The sequence below is a fragment of the Piliocolobus tephrosceles genome, chromosome 21 (assembly GCF_002776525.5).
Source record: "Piliocolobus tephrosceles isolate RC106 chromosome 21, ASM277652v3, whole genome shotgun sequence".
NCBI classification, from domain to species: Eukaryota; Metazoa; Chordata; class Mammalia; order Primates; family Cercopithecidae; genus Piliocolobus; species Piliocolobus tephrosceles.
Window position 1 is genome coordinate 3,485,641 of NC_045454.1, and position 15,902 is coordinate 3,501,542.

The following is a 15,902-nucleotide window of genomic DNA, read 5'->3' on the forward strand; positions in this document are numbered from 1 at the left end:
GCCTGGGCCACAGAGCGAGACTCCGTCTCAGAAAAAAAAAAAAAAAAAGAAGGAAGAGGTTTTTTATTCAGCCAGGAGCCTCGGCAGACTCACGTCTTAAGAGCTCTTAGGGCCGGGCGCGGTGGCTCAAGCCTGTAATCCCAGCACTTTGGGAGGCCGAGACGGGCAGATCACGAGGTCAGGCGATCGAGACCATCCTGGCTAACACCGTGAAACCCCGTCTCTACTAAAAAATACAAAAAACTAGCCGGGCGAGGTGGCGGCGCCTGTAGTCCCAGCTACCCGGGAGGCTGAGGCAGGAGAATGGCGGGAACCCGGGAGGCGGAGCTTGCAGTGAGCTGAGATCCGGCCACTGCACTCCAGCCTGGGCGACAGAGCGAGACTCCCTCTCAGAAAAAAAAAAAAAAAAAAAAAAAAAAAAGAGCTCTTAAGTGCCTGCCCAGTAGAGCATCCCTTCGGGGGACTCTGGCCAGCTTGAGCGATGCGGATCCTGAGAGAGCTCCCGGTAGGCAATTGCCCTGGTGGAACGCAGAGCAGTGCGCAGCAGGCCCCCGTGGAGGATCCACACACGTATACTGAAAAGCTAGACGAACGACGAAAACTTAATGGGCCCCTACCCACTGTATTCCGAATCGTCATCCAGTCAAGAAACAACCCAAAACACTCATTTCCTCTCAAAAGCCCCACCTGGTCCTATCAGGCCACGTCGAAATTTCAATTCCCAATTCTTTCCTCCACTTCTCCAAGACCGAATGAACTCTCACAAAAATTGTGACTGTGAAAGCTTATTTTTCCAATCTGCCCAATCTGTTTCCAATGGAAATTTTTTTAAGTTCCTACAGGTAAAAATTTTTTGTCTTAACTTTGAAATAGAAAGCATGGAAAACATTATCCAAACGTCAGAGGATGAAAATACGTTAAACAACAAAAAATTGCCTGGGCACGGTGGCTCATGCCTGTAATCCCAGCACTTTGGGAGGACAGGAGTTCAAGACCAGCCTGGCCAACACTGGGAAACCCTGTCTCTACTAAAAATACAGAAATTAGCTGGTCATGTTGGCACGTGCCAGTAATCCCAGCTACTTGGGAGGCTGAGGCAGGAGAATCGCTTGAACCCGGGAGACGGAGGCTACAGTGAACCAAGATCGTGCCACTGCACTCCAGCCCAGGCAACAGAGCGAGACTCCATTTCAAACAAAAAAGAAAGGAAAAGAAAAAAGAAATAGGGCCAACGGAGGTGGAATAATGTCTTAAAGCGCTCTCCACCCAACAGAAAGTATTCAGGCTCCAATCTCCAACTGGCAAAATCTCTTCAGTGGTACTAATACTCTCAAAATGAGATCAACATGCCAATCCAGCCCCACCCTAGTCTGGGTGTTGAATTTAAACACAGGCTACCTGCCCTTGCCTGCAGACATGGAGATGTTCCAAAATTGAGTGTCCAACTGAATTCTGAGAGATTAAGCCAGACTTCATGGGACAGGATGCACCTGACTAGACCTCCTCCCAGGAGAAGAGGTATCCAAAGATCGTATTAGCAAATGACCCTTGGCAGTATGCGGTGGCTCAAGCCTGTAGTCCCAGCACTTTGGGAGGCTGAGGCAGGCAGATCACCTGGGGTCAGGAGTTCAAGACCAGCCTGGCCAACATGGTGAAATCCTGCCTCTACTAAAAATATAAAATTTAGCCAGGCATGGTGGTGCACACCTGTAGTCCCAGCTACTCAGCTACTCAAGAAGCCGAGGCCAGAGAATCGCTTGAACCCAAAATGTGGAGGTTGCAGTGAGCTGAGATCGTGCCACTGCACTCCAGCCTGGGTGACAGAGAGAGACTCCATCTCAAAAAAAAGAAAAAGAAAAGAAAAAAGAAAAAGAAAGTGACCCAGCCAGCCCGGTGCTTCACACCTGAATCCCAGTGACCGTGGTGGACTCCTGTAGTCCCAGATACTTGGGAGGCTGAGGTGGGAGGATCACTTGAGCCCAAGAGGTCAAGGATGCAGTGAGCAAGGATCTTACCACTGCATTCCAGCCTGAGGGACAGAGCAAGCCTGAGGGTGAACTGAAAGGGGTGGAGTGATTTACATCTTTTTGTTTTTTTCTGAGCCACTGCGCTGGCCTTTTTTATTTTTTATTTTTTTTAGAGACAGGATCTCACTATGTTGCCCAGGCTGGTCTCAAACTCCTGGCCCCAAGTGATCCTCCCATCTCAGCCTCCCAAAATGCTGGTATTACAGGCATGAGCCACTGCAGTTGGCTCAAAGCAGATTTTCAGTGTAGATGAAAAAGCCTTCTGCGCCGGGCGCGGTGGCTCAAGCCTGTAATCCCAGCACTTTGGGAGGCCGAGACGGGCGGATCACGAGGTCAGGAGATCGAGACCATCCTGGCTAACATGGTGAAACCCCGTCTCTACTAAAAATACAAAAAAAAAACTAGCCGGGCGAGGTGGCGGGCGCCTGTAGTCCCAGCTACTCCGGAGGCTGAGGCAGGAGAATGGCGTAAACCCGGGAAGCGGAGCTTGCAGTGAGCTGAGATCCGGCACTGTACTGTACTCCAGCCTGGGTGACAGAGCGGGACTCCGTCTCAAAAAAAAAAAAAAAAAAAAAAAGAAAAAGCCTTCTATTACAAGGAGAGTCCATCTAGGATGTTTTTAGGTACAGAGAAGTCAATGCCTGGCCTCAAAGCTTCCAAGGACAGGATGATTCTTTTACATGAAATTAATGCAGCTGGTGACTGAGTTTAATCCAATGCTCACTTACCATTTAAAACATTTTAAAGCCTCTAAGAATTGCACTGGCCGAGTGCAGTAGCTCACGCCTCTAATCCCAGCAATTTGGGAGGCCAAGACTGGCAGATCACTTGAGGTCAGGAGTTCCAGGCCAGCCTGGCCAACATGGTGAAACCCCATCTCTACTGAAAATACAAAAAAAAATTAGCCGAACATGGTGGCCCATGCCTGTAGGCCGAGATACTCAGGAGACTGAGCCAAGAGAATCACTTGACCCTGGGAGGTGGAGGCTGCAGTGAGCCAAGATCAAGATCACATCACCGCATTCCAGCCCGGGTGACAGAGTGAGACTGTGTCTCAAAAAAAAAAAACAAAGAAAAGAATTATGTTAAATCTACTCTATCTGTGCTCTGTGAATGGAACAACAAAGCCTGGGTGATAGCACGTTTGTTTACAGTATGATTTGGAATATTTTAAGTCCACTGTTGAGAACTACTTCTCAGACCAAAAAAAAAAAAAAAAGATTCCCTTCAAAGCATTACTGCTCTTCAGATCCCAGATGTTCAGCCAGCAAACACAATAAATAAGTAAATAAATAAATAAATAAATAACAAAAATATGTTACTGCTCATCAAACCTAAACCCAAAAATAGAAAAATAAGAAAAAAGCAAAAGACCACACAAACACAAAATATCATTGCTCTTTGAAAATGTATCAGCCAGGTAATCCCAGGACTTTGGGAGGCCGAGGGAGGAGAATCACGAGGTCAGTCTTTTTTAAATTAAAGACCTCATTGAGGCAGGCGGATCACGAGGTCAGGAGATGGAGACCATCCTACCTAACATGGTGAAAGCCCCTTTCTACTAAAAATATAAAAATTAGCCGGGCGAGGTGGCGGGCACCTGTAGTCCCAGCTACCTGGGAGGCTGAGGTAGGAGAATGGTGTGAACCCGGGAGGTGGAGTTTGCAGTGAGCCAAGATCGTGCCACTGTACTCCAGCCTGGGCAACAGTGCGAGACTCTGTCTCAAAAAAAAAGAAAAAGAAAAAGAAAGACCAGCTTCTGTGAAAATATTAAAATTAAAAAAAAAAAAAAACACTTGAACAGATGAGAAATTGCTTCTATGGATAAGCAAATAAAGTGTTTTTTTAAAGGTACTCAAAGGTACTAGATTTTATTGTTTCTCTATGTGCATATTTGCTACTGAAAATTGCAAAAGCAGTACATCACAGCTTCTTCATTGCAGCTCAAACTTTTGAAAACCAGAAAATCTATTATGCTCTAGCCAAACTACCCATGTTTTTTTCTTTTTTTATTTTCCTTTTTTTTTTTTTTTTGACAGAATCTCGCTCTGTCACCCAGGCTGGAGTGCAATGGTGTGATCTTGGCTCACTGCAAGCTCTGTCTCCCGGGTTCAAGTGATTCTCCTGCCTCAGCCGCCCAAGTAGCTGGGATTAATGACGTACGCCAACACGCCCGGCTAATCTTTTGTATTTTTAGTAGAGACGGGGTTTCACCATGTTGGCCAGGCTGGTCTCAAACTCCTGACCTCAGATGATCCAAGCGCCTCAGCCTCCCAAAGTGCTGGGATTACAGGTGTGAACCACAGCATTGGCCTCCAATGTTTTCTTCACATTCTTTCCCTGTAAGTCACTTTCCTTCAAAGTGTTTTTTTTTTTTTTTTTTTTGGAGACAAGGTTTCTCTTTGTCACCCAGGCTGGAGTGCAGTGGTGCAATCACGGCTCACTGCAGCCTCAACCTCCTGGATTCAAGCAATCCTCCCACCTCAGCTCCCAAGAGCTGGGACCACAGGCATGTGCCACTTCACCTGGCAAATTTTTTTGAAAAATTTGTTTGTCGAGATGGAGTCTGGCCACGTTGCCCAGGCTGGTCTTGAACTCTTAGCCTCAAGCAATACTCCTGCCACGGCCTCCCCAAACTCTGGGGTTACATGCATGAGTCACCATGCCTGGCCTACTTCAAATTCAAAAGTTTAACCCAACCTTCACCCCAGTGTCTTCACAAATGCTTAGCAAAGAAAATTCCTAAGACAATTCAGGGGCCTGAATTGTCCGAAGACAATATTGATGCACGAAGTTAAAAAAGCAGTGGCAGGGTTTGAGAAGATTGGCTCCACTTTTGAAAGAAGTTCTACTGTGGGTAAAATGCTATCAAACAACATGGCATGCTACAGAGAAATCTTTCATGGAAGGAAGGGTCAGTTACTGTGGCAAATTTCATTGTTGTTTTAAGAAATTGTTACAACATGAGGCCGGTCGCGGTGGCTCAAGCCTGTAATCCCAGCACTTTGGGAGGCCGAGACGGGCGGATCACGAGGTCAGGAGATCGAGACCATCCTGGCTAACACGGTGAAACCCCGTCTCTACTAAAAATACAAAAACTAGCTGGGCGAGGTGGCGGGCGCCTGTAGTCCCAGCTACTCGGGAGGCTGAGGCAGGAGAATGGCGTAAACCCGGGAGGCGGAGCTTGCAGTGAGCTGAGATCCGGCCACTGCACTCCAGCCTGGGTGGCAGAGCAAGACTCTGTCTCAAAAAAAAAAAAAAAAAAGAAATTGTTACAACCACTTTAATATTTAGCAGTCACCACCCTTATCAGCCAGCAGTCAACCACATCGAGGCAAGACTCTTCACCAGCAAAAGGATTATGACTCCCTGAAGGCTAAGATAATTAGTATTTTTAGCAATAAAGTATTTTTATATATTTTCTTTTTAAAAAATAATTGAGCTACAAATAAGGGCATCAAGCTTTTTTGTTTCTGTTTTGTTTTAGAGACGGGGTTTTGCCATGTTGTCCAGGCTGAGCTCAAGCAATCCACCTGCCTCAGCCTCCCAAAGTGCTGGGAGTACAGGCATGAGCCATGGCACCCAGCCGGCATGGGGTGTTTTAAACTTAAGGTATGTGCCTTGTTTCCTAGCCATAAACCATTTCACACTTTATTAGACTACAGTGTCGTGTAAATGTAACTTAGTTTTTTAAGTAGAGACAGGATCTCCCTATATTGCCCAGGTTGACCTCACAACTCCTGCTCAGGTTGACCTCACAACTCAAGTGATCCTCCCACTTCCATGGCCTAAAGTACTGGGATTATAGGCATGAGCCACCACACCCAGCCAATGTAACTTTATATTCACAAGGAAACAAAACAATTTGTGTGACTCGCTTTATAGCAATATTTGCTTTATTGTGGTGATCTGGAACCCAATCCACAATGTCTTTGAGGATTTTTTTTGTACTTTGTTGTACTTTTTTTTTTTTTTTTGAGACAGAGTCTCACTGTCGCCCAGGCTGGAGTGCAGTGGTGCGATCTCAGCTCACTGCAAGCTCCGCCTCCCGGGTTCCCGCCGTTCTCCTGCCTCAGCCTCCCGAGTAGCTGGGACTACAGGCACCCACCACTACGCCTGGCTAATTTTTTAAATATTGTTAGTAGAGACGGGGTTTCACCATGTTAGCCAGGATGGTCTCAATCTCCTGACCTCATGATCCACCTGCCTCTCAAAGTGCTGGGATTACAGGCGTGAGCCTCCGTGCCCGGCGAGGTATGGCTGTACTTTCTAAGTGTTTCCTGAGTCAGCCTACTTTTTCTCCATGTTTATTGTCATTATTCTATCCATGTGTTGTCTGTTTTTTGTTTTGCTGTTGTTGTTCTTGTCGTTGTTGGGAAACAGGAACTTGCTGTGTCACCCAGGCCGGAGTGCAGTAGCATGATCATAGCTCACTGCAGCCTCAATCTCCTGTGTTCAAACCATTCTCCTGCCTCAGGCTCCTGAGTAGCTGAGACTACAGATGCACACTACCACATCTGGTTCATTTTTTAAAAACTTGTTTGCAGAGATGGAGTCTCATCATGTTGCCCGGGCTGATGTGGAACTCCTGGCCTCGAGCAATCCTCCCGCCTCAGCCTCCGGAGTAGCCCTGATCCATCCGTTGTTGAAGAGCACGTGGATGTTACTTTGCAGTCTGTCATCCCGAGTTTGTGTTTGCTTGACGTTGTCTAATTATGAGTTTCAGCTCACCCACTGTTTGTCAGTAACATGCAGAAGAGACAGTGGCCTTCTTCCTGTATCAGGAAGCCTCTCAGGTTGGTTTGTACCATTACTGTGACTTTCAGCCACGTGGTTAAGGTGGAGTTGGCCATATTTCTCCGCTGCCATATTACTGATTTTCCTTTTGCAATGAATAAGTGTGTGAGTAGATTCTTTTTTTTTTTTTTTTTTTTTTTTTTAAAGACGGAATCTCGCTCTGTCGCCCAGGCTGGAGTGCAGTGGCCGGATCTCAGCTCACTGCAACCTCCGCCTGCTGGGTTCAGGCCATTCTCCTGCCTCAGCCTCCCGAGTGGCTGGGACTACAGGTGCCCGGCACCTCTCCCGGCTAGTTTTTTGTATTTTTTAGTAGAGACGGGGTTTCACTGGGTTAGCCAGGATGGTCTCGATCTCCTGACCTCGTGATCCGCCCGTCTCGGCCTCCCAAAGTGCTGGGATTACAGGCTTGAGCCACCGCTCCCGGCCGTGAGTAGATTCTTTGAGATGAGGTATATATCTCATCCTTCCTTGAACTTTAAGGGTTTTCTTTTTTTTTTTTTTTGAGCCGGAGTCTCGCTTTGTCGCCCAGGCTGGAGTGCAGTGGCCGGATCTCAGCTCACTGCAAGCTCCGCCTCCCAGGTTCATGCCATTCTCCTGCCTCAGCCTCCCGAGTAGCTGGGACTACAGGCACCCGCCACCACGCCAGGCTAGTTTTTTGTATTTTTAGTAGAGACGGGGTTTCACCGTGTTAGTCAGGATGGTCTCAATCTCGTGACCTTGTGATCTGCCCGTCTCGGCCTCCCAAAGTGCTGGGATTACAGGCTTGAGCCACCGCGCCCGGCCTTTTTTTTTTTTTTTTTTTTTAAGTGAAAGCAAATTTGTTAGAAAATAAAGGAATAAAAGAATGGCTACTCCACAGACAGAGCAGTGTCACTTTAAGGTTCCGAAGTCAAGTGATTTTTGTCCAAATCAATAATTACTGTGATGACTGAAAAAAGATGATTACCAAGTTTATTTTCATTGTCTCAAGGTCTGCTGAAATCTGGATCTAGGCTGTGTCGACAGGGTTGTGTGGTACCTCTTGTACCTGTCTCTGCCTCCTACAGTCCTTTTCATTTATTTTGTTTCTTTTTTAATAACAGAGACCGAGTCTTCCTATACGCTGTCCAGGCTGGTTTCAAACTCCTGGGCTCCAGCAATCTTCCTGCCTTGGCCTCCCAAAGTACTGGGATTCCAAGTGTGAGCCACCACATCGGGCCAAGTCCTTTACCATCTTCAGAAGGCTTGGCTTGCAGTTTCCACAGAAGGATAGACTCCCAGGAAGAGTGTGAGAGAGATTTGGGGCCCAATGGATAATATCAAGTACACTGAACTTGACTATGTTCACCACGTTCTGGCTCCAGAGAAATGAGAGTCGTTACTGAAGTTGCTGTCATTTTGTGTATCTTCTATACCTAAGGCGGAAAAAAGATAGGGGAAAGAATATAAGAGGTCAGCTTATATTCACAAACATGGAAGTCAACCTTTTCCCACCTTTTTTTCTTTTGTTTTCTTTTTTTTTTTTTTTTTGAGACGGAGTCTTACTCTGTCCCCCAGGTTGGAGTGCAGTGGCGCGATCTCAGCTCACTGCAAGCTCCACCTCCCGGGTGCACGCCATTCTCCTGCCTCAGCCTCCCGAGTAGCTGGGACTACAGGTGCCGCCACCTCGCCCGGCTAGTTTTTTGTATTTTTAGTAGAGATGGGGTTTCACCGTGTTAGCTAGGATGGTCTCGATTTCCTGACCTCGTGATCCGCCCGCCTCGGCCTCCCAAAGTGCTGGGATTACAGGCGTGAGCCACCGCACCCGGCCCCCACCTTTTCAATCCAATATGGAACCTACTACCTCCTGAGAAAGCCATGCCCCTGCTGTCCCTGGCAGAACACACCAGACCATTCCTCCGCTCACTCAATCACACCGTCAACAGAAGTGTATTGAGCATCTACTTTGCACCAGGCACTGTGGATACATCGGTGAACAGAATTTGTATCCGTGGGGTTGCTGGACTCCAGGAAAGTGGGCAGTGGATTCTTTAGAAGGTCCACAGGCCTGGGAAGAGTCTTTGGGGACTGTGAGCAATCCCACAGTACCGTGGAGCACTTGGGTGGGAATATCCTCCACCTCCCAGAGGAGCTGTCGGCTCCACCAGGACGAAGCACTGGACATCCAAGGACTCTGCTTGTGAACTGCATTGGAACAACAGGCTAGTTACCTTGCGGTCCCTCAGGAATCTTGTCCTGCTCTTCTTGTTCTAAGGAGGCCACAGGTTCCCTTTTTCTCTGGAGAAGTAATCTAGATCTTCGATTTTGGAACCAAATCTAAGTGGGTAAGACAAAGAAACTTAATTTAAACAAAGGATGTTGTGTAAAACTCATGATTGCTTTCTTCTCTTTTTTCTTTTCTTTCTTTTTCTTTTTTTTTGGGACAGCGGTCTCTCTCAGAGTAGCTAGTGCTACAGGTGTGTATTGTCACACTAGGCTAATTTTTAAACTTTCTGTAGAGAGGAGGTTTCACCACGTGGTCCAGGCTGATCTTGAACTTCTGGGCTCAAGCAATCCTCCCAAGTAGCTGGGACTAGAGGCACACTTGACTGTGCCCAACCCAACCCAAGATATATATATATATTTATATATAAATATAATATATATTATATAATATATTATAATATATTATATATAAATATAATATACATAATATATTATATATATACACTGTTTTTTTTCTTTTTTTGAGTCTCTCTCGGTCACCCAGGCTGGAGTGGTGCAGTGGCATGATCTCGGCTCACCACGACCTCCACCTCCCTAGTTCAAGCAATTCTCCTGCCTCAGTCTCCCGAGTAGCTGGGATTACGGGCATGCAGCACCATGCCCAGCTAAATTTTTGTATTTTTAGTAGAGACCGGGTTTCTCCATGTTGGTCAGGCTGGTCTCGAACTCCCGACCTCAGGTGATCCGCCCACCTCGGCCTCCCAAAGTGCTGGGATTACAGGTGTGAGCCACTGCACCCAGCCACAACTCTTAATAGTGTTACAATGGCAGTTAAGTTTCAACATTGGTTTTGGAGGAGACAAACATACAAACCATAGAAGTCACTACCTAGCACAGTACCTAGCACATAGTAGATGCTCCAAATAATGCAAAATGAAACGAGAGAACAAAAAACGAAAATAAGAGGAGGGAGGTAAAAGGAAAGAACCATCAGAACCACTAATGTGCATTCATGTCCTGCTTGCAGGAGGCAGCACTGGTTTAAACACACACACACCCTACACAGCAGTCTGACAATTTTATTCCGTTTTAAGATGTGTCAGGAATGAATCCTCGGACAGACTAGCACCTTTCTCTGAGCTAAATGTTAAATGTCTAAAGTGGACCTCATAATTATCTTTTTCCAAGATGGAGTCTTGCTCTGTTGCCCAGGTTGGAGTGCAGTGGCGCAATCTCTACTCACTGCAACCTCCACCTCCCGGGTTCAAGCGATTCTCCTCCCTCAGCCTGCCAAGTAGCTGGGACTACAGGCGTGCACCACCACGCCTGGCTAATTTTTGTATTTTTGTAGAGACGGGGTTTCACCATGTTGGCCAGGCTGGTCTTGAACTCCTGACCTCACGTGATCTGCCCATCTCAGCCTCCCAAAGTGCTGGGATTACAGACATGAGCCACCGCGCCCAGCCTGGACCTCATAATTCTAACCTCAGGGCATAATTAGAAGATCCGAAGGATACGGTAGACATAAAGACTTTAGTCAAATAGGCTGGGCACGGTGGCTCAACCCCGTAATCCCAGCAGTTTGGGAGGCCAAGGAGGGTGGATCGCCTGAGGCCAGGAGTTCAAGATCAGCCTGGGCAACTTGGCGAAACCCTGTCTCTACTAAAAATACAAAAAATATTAGTCGGGCGTGGTGGCACACACCTGTAATCCTAGCTACTCAGGCAGCCGAAGCACAAAAACCACTTGAACCCAGGAGGTCTAGGCAGCAGTGAGGCAAGATTTGGCCACTGCACTCCAGCCTGGGTAATAGGGTGAGTACCCATCTCGGGGAAAAAAAAAAAAAGGCTTTAGCCAAATGCCTGGCTTATATGCAGTGTTAACTAATATTCACTAACTCAACAAATTATCACTTGGTGTCACATGCCACGCACTGTTCGGGAGCCAAGGAATGCAACATTGCTCAGGACAGACAGAAAATACCAGAAGGGGATGTGAGATTGAGTCCTGTGGGCACCTGGTGGTAAAAGCCAGCAAGCAGGAAACAGCTATGAAAGACCCTGAACTGTGCCCAGCATGATGAGGAGCTACCTGAGGCCCATGTGGCTTCCCTTCCTGTGTACCTATATCCCCAGGAGATGGGACAGCCACACTTATCACTCACTTGGACTCTGGACTCTGGAACACCGATTTCTTTAGCAAGTTCTTCTCTGGAATCAATCCCAGGGTATGGGTTTTTCACAAATGCCTTGATGAGAGTGTGTAATTGAGACGTGCTGTAGGTGGTACGACACCGTCTGGCTTCTCTGCCTAGGGAAGGCATGGAAAGATTGAGGGAGGCGGTCAAGGAATATTTCAAGAGTCCGTTCACATATTCAAACACACAACCCAAACTTGTCACTCTCCATCCAATTTCGATCCCACTGACTCCTCCTGAGAGGATCTTGTCCCAGGTTCCTTCTAGGTGGAAGGTTCTAGAGGAGACACGGGATGATATGTCTGGACTTCTGGACTCAAGTAGAAAGTAGGCAAGAGGCCGGGCGCAGTGGCTCACGCCTGTAATCCCAGAACTTTGAGAGGCTGAGGGGGGGCAGATCAGGAGATCAGGAGTTCGAGACCAGCCTGACCAATAGGGCAAAACCTCATCTCTACTAAAAATACAAAAATTAGCTGGGTGTGGTGGCGCCTGCCTGTAAATCCCAGCTACTTGGGAGGCAGAGGTGGGAGAATTGGTTGAACCCGGGAGGCAGAGGTTGCAGGGAGCCAAGATCAAGCCACTGCACTCCAGCCTGGGTGACAGAGTGAGACTCTGTCTCAAAAAATAAGAATAATAAAATAAATAATAAATAAATAGAAAGAAAATAGGCAAGAGAAACACTCAGAAGGCCTCGGAAGAGGGCAGGGGAGAACTTCTAGGGTACGATGAACCCTTTGCCACCATAAGACCCTGAATAGGAGGTCGTCAGGGAAGAGACATTCTTTTTACAAAGTAGCAGTTGGCTTCACCGTAGAGAAGCTCCGCTGGGGAACAGAACTGAGATTTACTTTGAAACTCCACACCAGGTTGATCTTGCCTCTGGCTCTGGCTTGACTCTAAAGTGTCAGCTTCTGGTCTTTTCTGGAATCTCTGCCTAGCTCTTCGATTCTGAAACCAAATCTAAGTGAGGAAAAGAAAAGGAGAGAATTACATGTTAATGTCATTTAAGCTACATCACTGCCTGTTCCCAAAGTGAGCAATTCTTTTTGGGCCTAAGCCCAGGATTATTACTCACTTCTGTCACATTCTGCCAAGTCTTCTTCTTCTTCTTTTTTTTTTTGAGATGGAGTCTCACTCTGTGGCCCAGGCTGGAGTGCAGTGGCATGATCTTTGCTCACTGCAACCTCCACCTCCCGAGTTCAAGTATTCTCCTGCCTCAGCCTCCCAGGGATCTGGGATTATAGGCGTGTGCTATCATGCCTGGCTAATTTTTGTATTTTTAGTAGAGATGGGGGCTCTCCATGTTGGTCAGGCTGGTCTCGAACTCCTGACCTCAGGTGATCCACCTGTCTTGGCTTCCCAAAATGCTGGGGTTATAAGCATGACCTACCATGCCTGGCCCATCTACCTAGTCTTAGGTCAAGACTTGGCATTCAAACCCAGGGCAACATAGTGTGACAACATCATCTCTACTAAAAACAAAAAAGTAAAAAAAAAAAATTTAGCCTGCTGGGCGCAGTGGCTCATGCCTGTAATCCCAGCACTTTGGGAGGCTGAGGCAGGCAGATCATGAGGTCAGGAGTTCAAAACCAGCCTGGCCAACATAGTGAAACTCCATCTCTACTAAAAATACAAAAAAAAAATTAGCTGGTCAATCAACCAACACCCTTGTGGGTTTACTGAGGGTCCGTTGAGATACTCCCCACCAAACCCTCAGCACATGGGTACATAGTACGTGCTCTGTTAATGGTTCTCCCTGCTGCCTTTCTACTTCCAGTCCTGGAGATACCGGGCTTAAACTTACCTGGATTCTGGACTCTTCTGTATTGATTTCTAAAGCAAGTTTTTGTTTGGTAGCATAACCTGGGTAAGGCTTTTGATTGAAGGTATTGATGAGGATTTTCAATTGATCTTCTGTGAATTTGGTGCGACTGCGCCTGTGATTTGTTGCTACCATCTCTGTAGGAAGATTACAAAAGAGGCAACATGTAATAGGTTAATTTATATATTCGAACTTCAGGTTCAAGCTAGTCTCTCACTTCTAAATATGTCTTATTTAGTTCTTGAATATCTGTACCTTTCTGAAATTCCCAATGCTCAAATGCACTGAAAACAGCCTGTTTTCATAGGATCACATGTGAGAAACTGGTTTTCCCTTATCCAGATACAGTTATTTTAAAGTTTACAAATGGAACTCTCACAACTTCTGACAAGACCACTAGGTTTTTAGCCCTACTTTTCCCCCAAGCCAACAAACGCTCGGTCAAGCACAAGGGAACTTACTGTGTGAAGAGGTGTCTTCGGCCATGCTAGAAGAGAGTCCTGAAGGCTGAGCCACCGTCTGAGAGACAAGTCACTCTGCAGAGCGGCTGGGTTTTATATGCTTAGCCAGGTGGACCCGCCCACTTTTTAAAACTATTTACATAAATCTCTAGTTCCACCCTTAGTAATTTTATTACTCCCTAGACACTCCTTAGAAACATGTATCCTCAATCTAAAAAGGACTAGATAGAACTCCTTTTCGTCAACGGATATTTAATAATTTACACCAATGTATAAATTATTATCAACCCCTACACTTAAGCCATCACGAGAACATTTTGCCCCATGCCAGTTCACACACATGGAGTCATGTTCCTTGGCTCCCCTAACCCCCTTGTGGGAAAAAAATTCCTCCCAAATCACTGGAATCTGAACAGGGAGACAAGCTTGCAATAGTTCCCAATTTCTTAAAAAAAGAACATTTTTGAGTACTATTCCGCTTATACATATTTTTTCAATGTTTTTGATATACATTTATTCTTTTGTAAATGAGGTTTTTATGCTCTCCACCTATTTTTTGACATAGTGGCCTCTCCTTATTAAATTAAAAGTATTATTTCTAATTAGTACCAAATAAGAGTGAGGCTAGTGAGACAGGAACAAAATTTAAGGGGGTGCTAAAAATTCTATGATCAGGATAAATAATATTTGAATGCAATATATATTTTAAGTAATGTAAAAAGTCCATCTTAATGAAGGATAAAAATTGTAAATAGAAGATCCTACCCTGCACAGGCACGACCCTGCAACTTATGCAAGTGAGGGTACCTGTGCGTTGAAAAAAATGCCTCACCATTGACCAGTCATTGATCAGTCTTGAGGGAAGCTGGCTGGTGGTTGCCACCTTTTATAGCTGTAATCTACAATACTGCAGGATAAAAGGGAAAGTTTTATTACATGTATATATTTGTGTAATTTTAAAAATGTTATTAAAAACACATAGAGAAGTGATATGAATTTCATTTATTGATATATTTGACTATCCACAAATAAAATTTGGCCAGATATCAAGCCATTTTTGAGAAACAATTTTGAACCAGGAAAATAACATGAAATAACATTTAACAGGAAAATTTTACACTTTATTTAATTAAAACAATGATAAACTGTTTTTCTTTTCTATATATGATATTTCATCACAATGTTTTTTCACCAAATTTGTCTGGAAATCTAGAGCACAATGTTCTGCTGCTTGTTTATATTGATGTTTATATTTTGATAAAAATTACATGTTTATCTACTTGAACATTTGATATTACAATTCTAAACGTGTTTTAAATTAATTGACACAATATTGAAAATGTATTATAATAAATTATAATATATTATCATTAAATATATCATATTAATATATAATAATAAACAATATAATATTGATATGCTATATAACATGTATATTACATTATATTATATTTACTCCAGTTAAATACTGTCTTTACTTTTTAGCTTTATTGAGGTAGAGTTGACAAAAATGACATATATTTAAATATACAATTTAAATTTTGATATACACATATAATATAATTACCATAATCTAATCAAGCTGATTGATGTATTTGCCACCTCAAATCACACCCTTTGTGTATGTGTACATATGTATTACATTATACTGTATTTCCTCCAGTTAAGTATTGTATTTACTTTTTAGCTTTATTGAGGTACAGTAGACAAAAATAATATAAATGATATATATTTTAAATATACAATTTGAATTTTGAAATATACATATAATTACCATAATCACTTCAAGCTGATTGATGTATTTACCACCTCAAATCACACCCTTTGTGTGTGTGCATATATGTTACATTATATTATATTTACTCCAATTAAATATTGTATTTACCTTTTTCTTTTTTGGAGACAGTGTTTCACTCTTGTTGCCCAGGCTGGAGTACAGTGGTGTAATCTCAACTCACTACAACCTCTGCCTCCCGGAATCAAGTGATTCTTCTGCCTCAGGCTCCCAAGTAGCTGGGATTACAGGCATCTGGCACCACGTCTGGCTAGTTTTTTGTATTTTTAATAGAGATGGGGTTTCACCATATTGGCCAGGCTGGTTTCGAACCACTGACCTCAGGTGATCCACCTGCCTCAGCCTCCCAAAGTGCGAGGATTACAGGTGTGAGCCACCGTCCTGAGCCTTGTATTTACTTTTTAGCTTTGTTGAGGTACAGTTGACAAAATATATATATTTTTTAAATATACAATTTGAATTTTGATATACACATATAATATGATATGGTTACTATAATCAAATCAAGCTGATTGATGTATTAACCACCTCAAATTATACCCTTTGTGTGTGTGTGTGTGTGGTCAGAACACTTTTTAAAAAAATATCCTTCTCTCACCCATGCAGAAGAACACTTAAG

General features: G+C 44.6%; 2 protein-coding genes across 2 annotated transcripts in view; both read right to left on the reverse strand.

Annotated features, from left to right (window-relative positions):
- ZIM3 (zinc finger imprinted 3) overlaps positions 1–639 on the reverse strand; it is an 8,848-nt gene extending 8,209 nt beyond the window's left edge. Inside the window, exon 1 of the mRNA XM_026457576.1 lies at positions 618–639. Within this exon, the coding sequence (XP_026313361.1) occupies positions 618–639 (22 nt within the window). The remainder of the gene's footprint in view (positions 1–617) is intronic.
- A 7,114-nt stretch (positions 640–7,753) lies between these two features.
- DUXA (double homeobox A) lies at positions 7,754–13,549 on the reverse strand. Its single transcript, XM_023184369.3, has 6 exons — positions 13,489–13,549; positions 13,010–13,164; positions 12,054–12,165; positions 11,173–11,318; positions 9,014–9,119; positions 7,754–8,218 (listed from the first exon to the last, which is right to left on the reverse strand). The coding sequence occupies exons 1-6, from the start codon at positions 13,511–13,513 to the stop codon at positions 8,148–8,150; spliced, it is 615 nt and encodes a 204-aa protein (XP_023040137.1). The 5' UTR covers positions 13,514–13,549; the 3' UTR covers positions 7,754–8,147.
- Between the last annotated feature and the right edge of the window lie 2,353 nt (positions 13,550–15,902).

Bases quoted from the DNA above. Each gene is read 5' to 3' on its own strand.
- DUXA (XM_023184369.3), bottom strand. From the start codon at position 13,513: ATGGCCGAAGACACCTCTTCACACA. The intron at 12,166-13,009 runs GTAAGTTTAAGC...TTCCTCACTTAG, and splicing joins CAGAAGAGTCCAGAATCCAG to ATTTGGTTTCAGAATCGAAG. The intron at 9,120-11,172 runs GTGAGTGATAAG...TTACCCACTTAG, and splicing joins TTCCAGAGTCCAGAGTCCAA to ATTTGGTTCCAAAATCGAAG.